Below are 18,430 nucleotides of genomic sequence, written 5' to 3'. Positions count from 1 at the left end.
ACAGGTATAATTAATTTCCTTTTTAATTGATTATTAAATTGTTTAATTGGTTTATACAGGGTAGTTTCCATGACAGAGTTCAATGTAGATCTTCATTACTGTTGGAGCTGCCAATTTGCTAGGTTTCAAATTATTATTAAACAGCAAGCACAAACTATGCAAAAGCGGCAGCACTTCCGGCGCAATCGTTTTCATTTACTCCGTCAAGTGTTGCCCTATATGAAATAGGATAGGAGAATGGGGTATAGGGGGCGATTTTGAACATAGCTATGGTATCCTTATTCCAAAGGACAGACTGTTCCTCACACCCCTCTACACAGCGTAACGACGCGCCAAACATGAACGCTGCGATTATGATGATAACAGTCTACACTCTTTGCACGTGACGTAATGTTGTAATAAATGGTCTCACATCTGACTGCAGCTCTCACTGCCCGCGTTACCTGTTAAACTCAACCGAACGCTTCTGTTATAACCAAGATAGAAAGCTCTTATGTCGCGCCGCATTCGCAGCGTAGAAGGTGAAGAGGAGAGGCGGAGTCCTTTGGAATATCAAGCGCAGTTCCAGTGACGAGGATGAACGCGTACGGTGGATTCCCGCCACTCCGGCGGCTGCGCGTGGGCATCAGTGAGAGAGTTCCATATAAAAGCTCCCGCATCCTCCTCAGCTTCTGACACTCTCTGTTTGAACGATACAGTGTCTCCTCTTCCTCCTCCTCCTCCTCCTCCTCCTGTGTTTCCTCGGAAACATTTTCCTGCAGTAGAAATTTAAATTCTCGTCTATGGTTCTGACTCAAGCTTCCAAAATGTCCCGGACTGATGAGGTGCATCGTATAACGGAGAATGTCTATAAGGTGAGATGCATATTTATATAGTTTTATATTTGTAATTACACTGCATTGGTTGTATTTTCCGCATTCGCTGTTAGATTTATTTATTCATATTGTAAACTTAATATAAAATGTAAAAGCAAAGGTTTTCTCTTTTAAAGTTACTTGCTGATTAATAACTTGCTTAAAGGGACAGTTCGCCTAAAAATGAACATTCAGTCATCATTTAGCCTACTACTCACCCTCATGTTGTTCCAAACCTGTCACTTTCATTTCTGGGACCCAAATAGAGATCGTGAGGAACTGACAGCCTCAATCACTATTCACTTACATAGCATCTTTTACAATGAAAGTGAATAGTGACTGAGACTAGATTTTGACAGAAATCGTATTAGTGAACTATTCCTTTAAATGATGCAGAGTAGAGGCTCATGTAGGCTACTTAAAGGCAGACATATCTGGTTTCAGTGTAGAACCAGTTTAGCCAAATACTTGAACCTGTCATCTCACTGGGAGACAAGTGAGTTTCGGGTGCCTATAATAATTTGATTTCATCACTTGTATGTGAAGAGCATAAATATGTTTCAAAAGTTTACTTTTGTGCATTTTCCTCTAGTGTTGTTGTTCTTTCATGTTTGGAATTTGTGAAAAGCTTAATATGTAAATGTTTTCCCTGTTTGTAACTTAGGGTTTGTTTTGCTCTAAATGAGCTCTCGGTTTGTAATGTGGTATGAAGCTGATTGTATTGGAGCATATCTGAGTCCCAACAGGAAAGAGCGACTAACGCACTTCCATGGATCCCCACGGCACGTGCATAGGACTACGATACGAACGTACATTTACTTCTTTTATCTGTCTGCTTTTCCCTGGTGGAGCTCACGTCTGTTGTAGCGTACCTCTTTGAAACCACCTGACTCACCAAACTAAACCTTGGTGGCTGCTGAGGCTGACCCAGTGAAGCGTGTTAGTCCAATCCTGCAGACATCTGTTAAGGGACTTTAATGTTTAGGCTGTTAATTCCAACCCATGGAGCTAATATCCTTGGCTAGAGAAGGAAGGGACACTATTATTACTTATTATTACACTATTATTATTACTTAATATTATTACTATTATTTTAAACTTTTCTCTGGGTTCAGAGGAAAACTGTGCAGAATATTTTTGCCTTAAACCCTGTTGCAAATGCATCTTTTTTAATGTCAATATTTTAATCTGATATATGAAGATAAGGCGTCGCGGCATATGTAGTACATTTCGTCCATTGCTATACAAAAGCATTCACAATAAGAAGTTTTGCCTCTTTTTAAATCACCTTTTACTTTTTTTAACTTTTTTTTACAGTTAAATAGTAAATAATATGAGGTCATAAAATGTTTATGTATGGTAATTATATCAAAATAAGCAGAATATATATTGGATAATAATATTAGTTGAGTAAGGCTTGTAAACAAACATCAATAGTAAATAGGTTTAGATTAACTTACTATGTATGTCACACTGCATGTTATATAATTTTTCATATTAGATATAGTAATATATACACAATGTGTACAAAATGCATTTTTAGTGCTCTCTTGGATGTCAGTCATCTCTAATATTAGATGACTTTTTTGCAGAGCTGACTTGTTACTATTAGGATTATTTTTTCCTCTGGTTGGATATGTATGGTAGTTTTAAGTGCAGGCTTGGGAAAAAACATGATTGGTCACATGTGCATGTGTGCTTATGAGGAAATGACAACCTGCAGCAAACAGTATGTGAACAAACAGGAAAGCTGCACTAACCTAGTCAAAATGAGGTCATGATAATATCTCTGGTCCTGAAGGAGGTAGTTATTTCTCTTGTACTGTAAGTCTTACTAATGAAGATACATTTTTCATGAGCTTGGAGAAGTTGTGTAACCGGCCAAAAGAAAAGCTTTAGTTTAATAACTGGACGTTTCTTGACCACGTAATCCTCCTTCAGGATTATTTTGCATGCATTAGTATTATCTTCTTGTCGATGGCAGAAGTTTCAGAGTATTTACAGTGAAACCATCTCCAATGTTTTTATTCTGACCCTTGATGAAATGTTGACATTTCTTTTCTGCTGGATTGTACTTGATTGATTGTTTCAGGATTAACTAAAGACATCAAGCTTACGCATTACCAATGTTCTCATAAATATGATGATTTTAAGTAGGATGAAGTCATAATTTATAAAATTGACTACTTCAAAAAGTAATTATCTCCAAGAATAATGACTTTAAACCTCATTATATCATTAATTCGATATCCTGTAGCATATGTTGTATCAAGTGTATGAGCGGTGAGAAGTGGGAACTCAACTCATGACCAGCGTTACCTTTGGATTTGAGCATTGAGGTTGTTTTGTCCATTCAGACTTTAAGTAGGAGAGTATTCATTTCTCATTGGGTCTCTTGGCTTCTTTAGTCTCTGTGATTTGTATAATTATGGGTATCGTGAGGCCGCAGTGGGGTTCTCTATTATAAGAAATAAAGAGACAGCGGATGCAGTGGAGCAGTAAACTGCACTCACAGATAAAAGAACACAGTAGCGGGCCATTTGACATCATCAGACATCATCTTTCACTTCAGTGATTCTCAACTGGGGTTTGTGATCCAGAATTAGGTCGCAGGTCTATTTTATGACAGACAGCATGGCAAAACCTTGTTAAATTCACAAAGACGCAATGTAACATTATCTTATGTATCTTTTGTTGTTGGATACATAAACTGTACAGTATTTTGTAGTGATGCACTGACATTTTGTCAACTTAAAATATTTGGCAGAAAGAGCAACAAAAAAAAAAAGTTAATTTTCCGTTTTGGCCAAACAGTTTGGAAGGACTGAAACCATTGACCGAAACTATGATGTTTAATTAGTGCTTCCAGTGTTTCCCCTAGGATTCTTTTTTGGGGGGGGGGGGGGGGTACTGCTAGTGTTGCGGAGCGGGCGTGTTACGGATACGTGGTGTAATTTTTTTGCAATCAAAAAGCATGTCTAATTAATTGAAATCATGTATTATGAATCATTAAACAATACTTTTTTTTAAAATATATGAAAAAAAATGTCACACTAATTAATTCTGCGCTAATTCACACTAACACTAATTCTGTGTTGTGTTTTTTCTGGTAATAAAATGAAGACATAAAACAAAAATTGTATCATTTATCATCAATTTTAATCATGTGAAATTAAATAAACTTTTTGTCAAATAACTTGCTGCACAATGAGCTTTACTGTTAAAATTAAAACATGGATTATTCCTTAAAAATTTCAGTTTTGATGATAATTTATTTGGATTAGTGTTAGTGTATTATTACATTGGGACATATCTAAATTCTAATGTACAACAGTAATATATTTCTGTCAAGTTAAACCGAACTTTTATTTTGACGGGTTGCCGTGAAGACCTTTTGAGTTTCTGTGTGTTTATGTCATGATGATAGTTGTTCTCAAATGAAGCGGTTAAATGATCACGAAGTAGGGTTGGGAACATACTGTCTATGGTTGGGAATCGTAAGAAATTTTTCGGTTCCGATTCCGGTTCCGCCAAACGATTCCGGTTCCGGTTCCCATTCAATAAAAATTATTAAAACTAATACAAATAGTAGTACGGGGAAAACACACAATCCTTTTTGTGTTTTATTTCTGATAGGCCCTACTTGTCAAATGAGTTTAACAGACTGGCAATGTCAACAAATGCAACATATTATTTAGCAATATTTTTTTCTGAAGGAAAATAAAAAATGTTGCATTCTCAAGGATAATTTGGGACCTCTCCTATATCTTATTGTATATCCAGCAGTGGAATACCCTCTCAGAAGGGGTAGAATATGCTTGAACACACATGTAAGATCCAGACAGGTGAAACATAATATTTTTTAAATCGGTTTGAATGATTGATTTCTGTGAAACTTCACTTGTTTCCTTACTGGATTAAAGTGCTCTAGCAGTTAATAAACAGAAATGCATGCGTCTTGCGGAAGAACATTGTAGCCGGAGCTACTTCTCTATGTTTATGTCAATGACGCGAGTGAGTCACGCAGGCACTGGGCTACTCCGCAGCAGTGCCGAACCGACCAGTGTAAAGTAGTCTGAGTCTAAACGCTTATTACAGCCTTACCGTAGTGATTCAGGATAAGACAAAAACACGTTTTGAAAAAAGGCATTCATGATGTAATCGCTCATTATATACATTTTGTAAATTCTGAAGCGAATTTTCGTTATTTGAAGCGACTTTCAAAAGGTGATTAACTGTTTTAACATCAGTGTTTATTCTCGAACTATAAACTTTTATCTCAGTACTTCTGTGATCATTTGAATATTTTTAACACAGAAATATCGATACTGTGTTGTTGAAAAGACAGAAAGTAAAGCTAACGTTAGATGTTTCATGTCAGCGACAGCGCAAACAGATTTGAATGTCCCGGTGTGAAGTTTTTGTCATTTAGGAATAAGATCGCGTGGGTGTTTGAATCGAGATCGTTTAAAGATTAATGGTGCAGCTCTACTGTCTTATTCTCTCTCTCTGCGTTGATATCTGACGCAATTTTTTTTAACTTGTTATACGAATAGCGCGAGGGACAGTGCATTCATTACAATTTTAATATTTATGTGGTGAGACGTCGCTATTAAAGGATAAGCTCCCAGCACTTCGTCCACACATCGCATCAGAACCAAAAACACTACCGGTTCTGCATAAGAACCGGTTCTCGGTTCCCAACCCTATTACGAAGTGACTTTCAGAGTGGATCTAGAGCCTGGAGAGGAAGTTCATGCGTTTGTGTCTTCATATAGGCCAAAAAATAGCGCAAGCGTCACACGTGCTTCAGTGTGTGTGTGTGTGTGTGTGTGGTAAATGAAACTGCGCGTCGGCGGCACCATTCATTCACACAGAACATGCAGGATTCGTATTTAAATAGTCTTTGTGTTTTAATATTCACACACACTAGTCTACATCGCGATTTGATTTCAAGTGTACTGAACTGCTTTCTATTATTTCCTCAAATTTACAAATTCCGTGAAATTCCGCGTTATACACTAAATTCCTTTTTTATGACTGGATTTCGTCAGCATTTTAGGGGGGGCGGGGGGTCGTTTTGGGGGGGCGGGGCGCCCCCCCAAAACAATGGTAGGGGAAACACTGGCTTCCCTGATGACGCATTTGACCGTGTCAGTGTCTATACTGTGCACACAAAGTGGATAAGGTAAACATAAGGTACACATATCAATGTGTGGGGACGCTCTTCACCGTGACCGAAACAGGATTATAGAATAGCAACAGTAAGAATTGTTTGGCTGAAATATAGATAGTCGGCTCATTGCCGAAGAACTTTAATACAACTTGTTTAATTTATCACCTGACCTGAGACACCCTGAACAGAATACCAATACCCAATTAACCAAATTATAACCAATAATTACCCAAACATAATTTTTGGTAAAAAATCATTTTGGTGCATAGTATTTTGCTACAAGTTGATTTACCGCAAATAAGACAGATGCCAATATGTACAGGTTACTTCCTTTATCCTCGATTCCTCAAAACCATGAACAAACTTTTCTAGAATTCTAGTCCAAGTGAACCTTCTTTTTAATGGCTCACTTGTCTTGAACTGGAATACTAGAATAGACATGGTTTGTGCTGACTTCAGTGTGTTTTGTTTAATTGAAATATTGGAAATTTCAATTGTCCCATTCAGGTTATGTCATGTTTATAATTTTGGAAGTTTTTGGGCCTATTCAATTTTGTACAAAAAACAATTTTGCTAATGTGTCGGGTTGCTACTTAATGTCCAATGTAAAATCTGGGTTCCGAAGCTAGTTGAGAAACACTGTTGTAGATTCATGAGACTGGATAGCTTTTTTTTAATGCCTTTTTTTAAACATTTGTTACATTTTTACTGATTTTGGGGGAGAAATCTCTTAAATTTATTTAAATTTGCTCAAATGTTTTGAATGGAGATGTACTACACTGTTATTTGTAAAATATGATCAAACTGTTAATCAACACAGAAGGCACAAAGCTTGTGTAGAACTTGGTGAATGACAAGCCTGCCAATTTTTGGGAAACTTTCAAATCTTTCAATGGAGTTCGATGTAACATGTCTCATGTAAAACTGGATCTGATGGCAATTTCTTTTGTCCAACTTCATGTGTGATTTTGGGAGCATGTCGATGTATGTTTGTGTGTACACCAGGCAGCTGCTTAGTAATCTCACAGGACCCTGGGAGCTCGAATCCACCCGTCTGCACTTACGAGTGACTCAGCTTGCATCTGCCAGTGTGTGTGGGCAGTGTCTCACGGGCCAATGGATTATGTGTGTCAGTACGTGCATGTGCCTCTGTCTCTCTCTCTGTGTGTGTGTGTGTGTGTGTGTGTGTGTGTGTGTGTGTGTGTGTGTGTGTGTGTGTGTGTGTGTGTGTGTGTGTGTGTGTGTCTGTGTGTGTGGGTAGTGTCTCGCAGACCAAACGGTCTGATTGTGCGAATGTGCCTCTGCCAAAGCGTAGGGTTTGTGTGTGAGTTCAACTTTGTGTGTGCCCACGGTGAGTAGGACAGTTAGACCTCAGAGATATTGTCATCTGTTGGAGGCTGTTTCCTTCATACCACGCTGCACTGCCCACAACCTGACCACATGTCCACGCTTGAACTGGCCTCATGCTGGATCTCACATCTTTGATGTAGATATCAGGCTGAATTATACTCTTGTGTTGTTTGTTCTTAAGAGGTATGTTGTATTTGCAAACAGGAGTTATGGGAAGTTAAGGAGTTACTCTGTTAGAAGCCACATATGTCAAACTGTCCAAAACACCTGCCTGGAAGTTTCTAGTAATCTTGTAGACCTTGATTGGCTGGTTCACATAAACTCTGCAGGACAGTGAGTTTGACACCCCTGATTTAAACTCACTGTCCCTTTGAGGTTAATGAAAGTGGTGCTGAATAGGCGAGAGTACAACTGGTAAAACTGTCAAAGCTCACCTTTGAAATCACATTTGAAATGTGTTTATAAACACAACGAAACAGTGCTTATATCCACCCAAAGTTCCTTTGTTTGATGGATCTCTACCTCGTTCCAAAATCAACATTATCTGTGTGTGTGTGTGTGTTTGTTTTGTGTTTAGGTGTGGGTTATCAATGAAATGATGAAGTGTATTTTCAGGGCGGAGCGGGGATTTCTTTATAGGCTTGCTATGAGTTTTGGGTGAGGTCAGTTGGGTTTTCTCTCTGTTTTGATTACCCATTTCATATGCATAGCAATTAGAGTGGCACAGTATGCATCCCTTTGGCATTATATAACAAGTCCTAGTTTCAGCTTTTCCTCGTATCTTACTCCAAGTCATCTGGAGTGCCTTAAAAGAATATAGATGTCATTAAAAATCTGTCCTAAATTTTTTGTTTTTTTTGTTTTTGTGCTGTAAGCTGTCCGATAGAAGACAGATGGTAGCTTAACAGTATGTTGGACGAAAGCTGTTGGATTGTGTGTTTGCGTCTGTGTTTTTTGACTGTCTATGCCTGTGGTACCTCTGAAGGGAATGGGATTCTTAGTTGAGACAAGTAGATCACAAAAGCTTCTGAAAAGGGCAAAGCTTATGACTTTATGCAAAAACCTGGTATCTACAGATGGCCACATTATGAATGTACTGCCTTACTTACATCATAATGCCATGTTTTAATGATTAATTTATGTCCTGCTTTCTGGACTTTTGGCTAAAGCTGAACACCACAGTGACCTGTGTTGTTGCTTTTCTACATTGAAAATATGTTTTCACAGTAGATTGGCTGTGAATGTATTGTTTTTTTCTAAATATAGCTAGTAATAGACACATACATGTCTTGCGGTTAAAACTAAGGTAAGCAGTTTTATGTGTGTATCCAGATGGAGAGAGAGAGACTGCACTGTTGTCTCTGTGTGATTTGTAGGTGAGAGGCTGCCCAGCTGTTTGAATGTCAGTGATGATGAAAGAGTGAATGAGAAAAAGAGGAGGAAAAGATTTTATTTTGCCAGCAGCGCATCATCAGATTATCATATTCTCATAGGCACAAAATGTTTTTGTACTTCAAACAAATCACACAGATATACTCCTGGAGCACTAACAGAGACATCTTTGTGCTCTAATGAATTATTTTATAATTGTTTGTATCTCAGCAGCTTGATGTTGAAATCCACTCCAGATTTATTGATAGAAAATATCTAATGGTGCACATTGCTTAGACAGATCTGCAAAGTAACTATTTTAGCATAACTAGATTTCAAAATTTCTAAAGAAAATTAGCGGGGGTCTGTGCAAACTGTTTCTTACTGAAAGAGCCCACTCCCATGTCTATGATATTGATATTTGGTCCTTAGATACAGATTGTATGAACACATCTCTTTTGAAATTTAATCACAAGGCTGTGATATCTTTGTCTCAAACCCAAAGGTGATCTGCTTATGTGACTATATTTTGGCTCCGTCCCCCTCATCCCAGTCCATGGGCTAATGTGGTCCTTTGGCTGCCATGATGTATATTGTAAAGATGATTCTGTTTCTCTCATGCCTGTTATGAATAGACAGCAGGGCAAATATACTACTGTCATGCCTGCCAGGCAGAGTGGATTAAGGATGGAGGATGGAATTGGCAAGGAATGAGAGAAACCTATTTAAATTTCCTTGATGCACAAATGTGTAGGTTACAGTGAATATATTCTATATTTGTCTTGATCATCCGGGAAAAAAAATGCAATTCTCCACTGCAAGTGATGTGGTAGCAGTCTAATAGAGTGACTGGACATTGTCAAGGAATGTCTGGGAATATTCATCTTATATTTCACCCATAAAAAAAGGAAATTATATTTCGCAAACCATTACTTCCAATTCTAGGTAGCCTATTGTAGTGCAATTTCTTTTTTTAAACATTTTAAAATACTATACTGAAAAAAATATATAATTAAATAAAGATACATTATTATTAAATCTCAACCTAAAATATGCTTTCCTTTATTCATTGCAAAATATAATATCTTTTTTTTTCTCCTTTTTATTATTGTGTCTTTAACAGTCAGAGAGTGCAAGAGGAGGTAAAACAATAGAATGAGAGACATTGATTGAAGGTGAATGGAAGAGGAATGATTTGACGCATATGTGTGTGTTTGAGACAGGAGAAGATATTTGGGAAATGCTGGAATCTTTGCAGTGACATTTCAACCGAGATCTCACCGGAGGGTACATCAGCAGCAAGACAAAACCGTGTCCGTGTGCTTGAACCCACCCACACACAGCCCCCATTATATACATTTATTATACATAGGCACATGTACCAGCACATGCATCTTAGTCATATTCATCATTGTCTCCTTGCACTGAAATTGAAATTGCCATTCACTAATTTCTCATTGGCGATTCTGTGAATGAATTAAGGTGATGGAACCAAGGGGGACACATTGTTCCATCAGTCAAAGGTAATGAGCTCTAGCTGCACAAACTCCCCCTCCTGCTGCGATCAGATGGTATGATCCAAACGTGCAGGGAATAGGAATACACTGTAGCAGAGTGTAATGCGGGGGAATACCGACACAACCATATATGGGCAAGGAAGTCATTCTCTCTCCATCTCACCTCTCCAAGCTCACTCTGAAGTGGGATGCACACGCAGTGCTGATGTTCACGGTGAACTAGCACAGGCACACATACAACCACGCACGTACACAGACAGGGGCTCATCAGAAATGGAAATTGGTAAGATGAGCGCCAGGGCGACTTGTAGGAGTGAGACAGCTGTAACTAAATGACATGCAGCATCCGCAGTGGACAACGAAAGATCTTTGTCCATGTGGGAAGGTGGAGGGAAGATAGCACATATCAGGGATGAATACTCTTGCTTTTAGTGTAGTAGTGTGATGATAAATGATTAAACTGATCTGGAGTCAGTGTTGTCTTGAAGCTAGGATTGTGTGTGTGTGTGTGTGTTTGTGTATGTGTGTGTGTATGTGTGGAGCCACAGATAGTAAATTGTTAAATTCCAATCCTTCAAAGTTGTGATGAAATGGAAGTAACACCAGATCTTTTATTCAATATTGTGACATACATTCGAAAGAAATCTTAAAAGAAAAAATGTAGGGGCCAGACTACTTTACATCTATTTGTTATTTGGATGGAGAATTGGCTGAATGCGAACTTTCAGCTGATTGTAATACTCACCAGATAAAAGTCTGTTGTTTCACCGGAAGATCGAGTTGTGGCATTATGATTAAGAATTATAAGGTAAAAAAAAGAAAAGAAATATGATTTTAGTTACAATAAAGTCATTAACATGCTTTTTAAAAATGCATAGGGTGAATTATCATTTAACATATGTAAGTATACGATATAGATATATAGATAGACAGATAGATAGATAGAATCATTTTGCATGATAAACAAGGGTTTATGTGGTTTAAATACACACATGTAATATGTACAAACATCACACATTAAGTTTCTGTAGAATTACATGGATGTAGGAGGTGTGTGAATTGCCTATTGTTTTTACATCTCTTAGAAAAAGTGTCTGAGTTTGTGACAAAGCTGAAATGTTTTGTTTACTAGGTAATCGTACTATATGTAAATGACAGTGTTTCAGGGTGCAAGCGGTCTTTCTGAACAAGCGAAAATGTCTACAGTTGGAAAAATGCAAGCCTGGGTCACCTTGAGCTTAGTTATTTAGCGAGTTAATTTTCCCTGCCCACGTTTAGTTCGTTGTTCTCTATATACTTGCAGAATATTGGCATAAAGTTGCAAATTTGTCAATTTGGAATTATAGTGGCCCTAATAGTTCCAAGCCACATTTAAAAATGTATAAATGTCATGCAGTGACATTTATACAGTGTGACGTAAGTACTTTTTGAGGCCACCTGTGTATCATTCTAATAAGTTTAATAATTTTAGATTTATTTTTAGTTTATTTCCAGCGCAGAATAATGTAATTAATGGACAGTGTAATGCAATGCTTTGAACAGAAGGTTAGTCGTTTAAAATCAACCCCTGAGACTTGGGTTCAAAAACCTATTCAGACACAATGATTAATATACATCATAATTATCCATTTCGCTACTCAATTGTCCTGAGGCAGTAGGACTCAAGAGCATTACATAACGCTGAACAGCAGGAAGCTTTTGCCAGGCTGCAATTCTGCAACTCACATCAGTGGCCACACGGCTGTTTTACTGTGTATGTTGACGACATAAAGATGAAAACGGGCACTTGTGCACCCACCTGACACTGAAGCATAGATTATTATAGGACTGACACACACACACACACACACACACAAACACCGACACAAACACACACACCTAAGAGTTGATTATATCCGTCAATCTGCTCCAAGCTGTCTGAGACTGCAGCAATAGTTTCAAATCACAAGTTTGTGTTGTAGCAGGTTTATATACAGGTACAGGTTTGTTGATATAAGGGTGTGTTTGTGGTAAATAAGGCATGTTTAGAACCTTGCTTGTTCAACAAATACTAACCATTCTCAGTGTATTACCATGACAAAGCCAGTCTGTGTGCATGTGCACAGAGAAAATCTGAGGCAGAGACTCATTCATATTCTCAAAGGTACCTTATGCTGTAGTTGGTTTATCAAGGCATTCTCAGGGTAAAGTTAAATAAAAGTGGTAACAGAATTGATGCACTGAACATTTCTGCCACAAATGCTGTATTTCTGCTGATGGAGTTGTATCTGTTAATGGACTGTGGAAATGGTGCTTCATTTGATTCTTTGCACTATTTTATAAAAAAGGAAAAATTATACACTCTTCTTCGGTGAGCATTTGTATTATCTAATGAAACCATGCATATCTAGTTCTGTACTTTATACTGTAATATATATGCACACCTTCATTTCAGGGCGAGCATACAATTCCCCTCAGCAGTTTTTGAACTGGCAGTCCTGCTGATTGAATATGCATCAATATAAAATCTTTCTCATTAGTTAAGACTATTAATTGCATCCTAATGAACATGTCTGTAATGAAGTGCTGGGAAAATCACGTGGTAATCTGTGTTTAGTGTCTGGCAGAGACACTATTTTTTTGGTTGCTCTCGTTCATGCTTGTTAAACCTAGATTGATTGCTGTGGGACTAATCAAGGAAAGAAAGTTTTCCCAGCAGTGTGTTTTTAATGATTTTAATGATTAAATGTTGGGTGGACATCAGGGTGGCACTGGTCCATGTATAATACTGATTTCTTTAGGACAGAGCTTTGTGGGAAATGTTGAGGAGAGGAAAAGCAGTTTGGTTAAATTTATTGGCTTGGTCCACATAGAAATTTTAAGGTTTGCAATGCATTCTGGATATTTTTGCAATAGATTCTAGACATATATTATACTGATCATGTATGGGTTTTAAAATGTGCAGAAATTAAATGATACACTTCACGATTATGTTTTACCAAAACTTGACATGCAAATGCTTCACTCTGGTCCTGAATACCAGTCGCACATTTCACCTCAGTCATATGATCATGCACTCTCATCTCTTAGGCATGTGGGGCAGTGAGATCCATCACACTATGATTGTGTAATCCTTCCTTGATGAGAACATGCCAGCTGTGCATGCTTTGTATCCAACCAGGAATTTCTCCTGTGCCTTTATTTGATTCTCATCTCTTTTGCTGGTGTTTATTTGTTGGTCTGTATTTCCTTTTTAAAGACTTAATGATGAAGATTACTAATATAATGTTGTTTAAATGTTTGTTGAATGTTTGTTAAGAATTATTTTTTTGTTTTTGTAAGGCGGAAGGCTTCCTGTTCCTTCGTACTAGTGATGTCATAGAATGTTACATGTCTAACACACACATGACACTCGATGATGTACGGACCTCTGTGTGTGTTTTTAAGATGTTGACTGGGCAAGGACAAGGTCAAAATTTGTGCTTTTGGTTAACTGTTAAACGGTCAATATGTGGTGAGCATCCCTAATAGTGGTGAGCATCCCTAATATGTACACAATAAATTTACAGACAAATATTGAAAAATGGTTAATGTGCAATTCTGTTAATTGGCCTAGTGGACGTAGAGATTTGCCAATGCCTGTTATCTAAAGAGCCAACGCATCTGATTAACTAGCGTAGTTAGATATATTGTCCTTTTCGCTATAAATGTTATTAATTGCATGCTTTTTGCGGTATTTGTTGTTTTTAATTTTTTGACAGTGCATTCCTCAAGACCTCTGAATCACAATTTTCTCTGCAGCAAAAAAACAAAACATTCTGCCTTTGTCCTCATTTTCACTGGAAACCTGCTTTCATTATAACTGGAGCATAGGGTGGCGGGGATTTCGTATATTCCCAAGAAATCAGATTACCGTTGACCTTAATTATTCACATAAACCAACTTCACTCCGATTCTGTAAAACCCAGAATGGAGACTTTCATTCACATAGCTTCATTCTCTCTCCATAGCTGCCACAGTATTTGCGTTGTAGTGCTTTCTTGCTGGTTGTTTTTTTTTGTACATCCTCTGCTCCTCTTGGCTTTCTTAGATTCTTTCTCTTGGTATACTATTTTGAACCCTTTTTCTGTCTCTTTATATGTCGCCCTACTATTTTGGAAGCTGTGATAAAGCCTTTAAAAACAGGAACAATGGGACATTGATGCAAACGTGCTCAGAAAAAAATTGTCAAGTTGAGAGATTTTACTTTGAATGGAGCAGCGAAGCTCTTTCTTAAAAAGAGGATGAGGTCAATAAGGAGTTTCAATAGAAAATTAATGGATTTTAGAGGGCAACTCTTAATGTTGGATTAGGTGAGTCAGGCTGTGGGTAGATCTCCACACGTTCCCACAATTCTGTGCTCACAGCAACAAAAGAACGGCAAATCCCAGCTGGCTGCCCTCCAAGTCCCACTAATGAGAGTGTTCTGAAAAGTGGGGGTGTGAGAGCTCTGGCTCCTTCTCTCTATATCCATCTTTCTTGGTATCTGCACATGCACTGCATCAACAGACAGAAATTTTATTGTAATATGGATTTGAGACTTAGAATTAGAAGTTCACCTTTCAATTATCTGCATCCTTAAAAATGTGACCTCCCATTAAACTTTTTATGTTTGTCCCCCTGATGTTCTTGTTAGTGGTGAGTATGCCTGTTAAAGTGCTGCTGACTAAAGCTGTGCTATTTCTGTTGCAGTCCATCATGGAGCAGTTCAACCCTTGCTTGAGGAACTTTGTTGCCATGGGGAAGACTTATGAGAAGGCCCTCTCCAGTGAGTACATCAGCGGCTTGTTCATTATCACTCCTGCAGGCAATGAGCCAGCTATTCAAGCTCTTGTTTCATTGGTCTGCTTTAATTTATGAGAAGAAATTGCTTGAAATTCATGCTTATGAGGAGCTCCGCTCCTTGACACTCCTTGGTTGCATACACATTCACGACTAATATAAAAACTCCAATCAAATTATTGTATGGAAATATAGTAGAATGTTGTTTAAATGTTTGTTGAATGTTTGTTAAGAATTTATTTTTATCTTTGTGGGGTGGAAGGCTTCCTGTTCCTTTGTACTAATGATGTCATAGACTGTTACATGTCTAAATCCATATTGCACCCTGAAACCCCCTAAACTTCCATCTGGTTCATGCATGTAGCATCTTCAGAGCTGTCACATACATGTAACACATACATGACACCCGATGATGTACGGATCTCTGTGTGTGTTTTCAAGATGTTTATTGGGCAAGGACAAGGACGTAGGCATTTCAGAGCAAAGAAATATACACTGGAAGGAAGGGAGAGTAAAATGGAACAGAGAACAGGCGTAAATAGGCCAGAGAGAGCTCTGGGAGCAGACACTGTCCCGCAAAGGAAGCTAAAAGGGAACAGGGAAGATGTATATTCAGGACAAGAATGGTATGTCACTGCAAGGAGGACGAAGTATGGCAAAAATGACAATAGGCAGCACAGTTATTTGGTGTTCAATGCAATACTTAAATGCCCTTTACTGCATTGCTTCTTTCACAATGCTTTATTCTGAGATTAATAATTACTAACATTGTCTCATTTATAACTTCCATCACTCTTGAAAAACAGATTTTTATGACAAACCCAAACCAGGTGCGATGCAACAAAAGAGGAAAATCAAACAAGTGACCTAATCGATCACAAAACAGCCAATTACAACAGCCATTTGTTCTGCCGTTTGTGCTCTCTCTTGCTCTCACAGCACAATTAAGCATAAAAATAAGAACACAAACCTTGCATTTTCATGTTTTTTCAGTTTGTTATTTAATATCCAATATAATATCCGATTCTCAGTCTCTTCAGTGTCTCCTCATCCATGTTTGATGTTTAATATATATGAGGAGTAGTATTTCAGTCCAGGGAGATTTCGGTGTGTGTGAGGCTACAATGGTGCGATGCAGTGGAGGAGAAAAACAACAACTAGCAGACAAAATCTGGTGTCACTCATCGCGATCGTGGCTGGTTAGAAACATTTTTGAAACATTTTTAAATTACTTGTCCCTTTTAAACGTTGTTTCTGGTTAGATTACATTGTTAGGGAGATTTACAGTTTTAAACAGATGCTAAACTCATAGGATTTGCATTATAATCAGGTAAATAATGGTGCCACATTGTCTGATCTCAGGGTATGATGTGTACTGTGTTCCTGTGTTCAGTTTAGGCCCACGGACAGGGCAGAAGTTTCAGGACAAATCCTTGTAGAGTTTTAGCACTGTGCCAAGAACTGCAGAGAACCAATATTTTCACTCATCCTTCCAGAGTCCATCTAATATTTTATGAGGCAGAAAATACAAGAAAAAGACCAACGCTCTGGAGGATAGACCATGAGAGTGTGTGTATGTGTTCGAGAGTGTGAAGTCTGTGAGATAAAGTTAAAAAAAGGCCGAACTAGAGTGAGATTTGTGCTCCCATCCTTGTAGATCTATGGAGGTTCACAGAATCCCTCATGGGGATTTGCCGGAGTTGTAAATATGCCAGGTCTTGCAGGCAGCAGAGTGGAAACCCTCCACAGTACCCACTAATGATACAAATGGTGGCCAATGGGCATTAGCGAGTTTTTGGGTTGCTTGACAAATAAAACTAACCAATAGTAAAACTAATAGATGGTTTGAAGATAACGAGATATCTTAGTACAAAAAAAAACATTGTTCAACAGTGGCTTGCAGGTCTTGGAGGCCCATTTGCATGCCCTAAAGTAGATGATTATGTTGAGATGTATTGTGCATAAGCAGCTGTTAAGCCTAAAGTATCTCCGTGATAACGTGATAACAGGGTATAGATTGGGCTGTTCTGTGGATTTTAACTTTAGATTGTCTCTTGTGGCTGATCAGTGTTTCCTCAGAGATGGTTGGAGAGACTTTCTGTCCTATTTTTCAGACCTCTGTAATCCTCTTTCCTTCTGCTGCCTCTCTCGTTTCTTTACCCCTCACCACTCAGCCTAACCGCTGGAGCACCAAAGCCCCCAGATTTCCCCCTCTAATCCCTCACAACCAGGACACACCTTATCCTGAGCATGGGATTTGTGCGGACACTAGCAAATAAGTCTATACATTCCTATGTGACTGGGCTGCCATTGGTGTCGCCTAACCACCTCCACCCAAACACTCCTTCTGCATTGAATTGGGATGGCCATACAGCATATTTAATTTGATGTGAGTGTCAACAAGTCTGTTAGGGACAGAAGTATGGGCTGTTTCAAATGTCAGAGAACAGAAAGTACATGTGGCAACGCTTTTAAATGCTACAAATGAATTTAGATGTCACAACATTATAAAAAAAAATGGATATTCATTTTGAGATTTGCTAAAGATTACAATGTTTAACAGTGCTATACATTTTTTAGTGTTTTAAAGATTAATGCCAAAGTAAGATGGTGACAAAGCTCATATTAAAATGTAAAAATGATGAACATTCACAGTAGGCTTGCTGCGGTATTCAGTGTTACCGGTGTTACACAGTGTTTGGCCATATACCGATTACATTACTTGCCCACCGCGACACCGCAAATACAATAAAAAACATTTTGTTCAGTTGGACCTAGGATATTACAATAACTGAAAGCATCTTCACTGCTCCATACAGCATAAGCTGCAGAGTCTGCTTTAATTTGAGAGAATTTAAGAAATTGAGAAACTTTAATTAGAGAAATTGCTTGAGATGATTGACAGGATAGTGGAGGATTTGGTGCTCAACAGATCCTGAGCATCATTAACAAATATCTTATAGTGTAAATGTGCGGTCAGATAATGTCGCTCATACACAAAAGTGAAAAGTCTGTAAAATTTCTTCACTATCCCTATTGCACAATTCAATTTCCAGTACTGGAACAGATATATTGTGCATCCCTAGAATTGCAGGATTTAGAGACGCAACAATGAACGAAATAAACGTGCATTGCGACAAATGTCTGTGTTCGCATATTTAGTTCGTTTCAGGCAATATAGTTAAATGTACCATGGTGTTGATTGTTCTTCTAATGAAAACTGAAAGTCTTTAAAAAACATTTCCAATGGACAAAAAGCCCTCAAAAACATGCAATGAAAATTAGATGTGAACAATGATCCTTTAACATATTGGATGTACTTCTATCTCTTACAGCCTTTTATATTTGCATCAAATTAAACA

At 38.0% G+C, this 18,430-nt stretch overlaps 1 protein-coding gene across 14 annotated transcripts in view; it reads left to right on the top strand.

The window, feature by feature from the left end:
• The first annotated feature begins 329 nt into the window (after window positions 1–329).
• The window catches only part of baiap2b (BAR/IMD domain containing adaptor protein 2b), a 53,769-nt gene continuing 35,668 nt past the window's right edge, over window positions 330–18,430 (top strand). For 2 of the 14 annotated variants that reach the window (XM_077200405.1, XM_077200413.1), the window contains exons 1-2: window positions 430–854; window positions 14,979–15,054. In XM_077200405.1, coding sequence (XP_077056520.1) covers window positions 783–854; window positions 14,979–15,054 — 148 coding nt within the window. In that variant the 5' untranslated portion in view covers window positions 430–782. Of the gene's footprint in view, window positions 855–14,978; window positions 15,067–18,430 lie in introns of all 14 variants that reach the window. The other 12 variants (XM_077200403.1, XM_077200404.1, XM_077200411.1 and 9 more) reach the window with 10 other exon arrangements.

The sequence above is a fragment of the Siphateles boraxobius genome, unplaced genomic scaffold, assembly GCF_051911475.1.
Source record: "Siphateles boraxobius isolate OS27281-9 unplaced genomic scaffold, OSU_SipBor_1 46, whole genome shotgun sequence".
Lineage (NCBI taxonomy): Eukaryota > Metazoa > Chordata > Actinopteri > Cypriniformes > Leuciscidae > Siphateles > Siphateles boraxobius.
The sequence above is the reverse complement of the archived record's forward strand: the minus strand, read 5'-3'. Positions and strand labels throughout refer to the sequence as shown.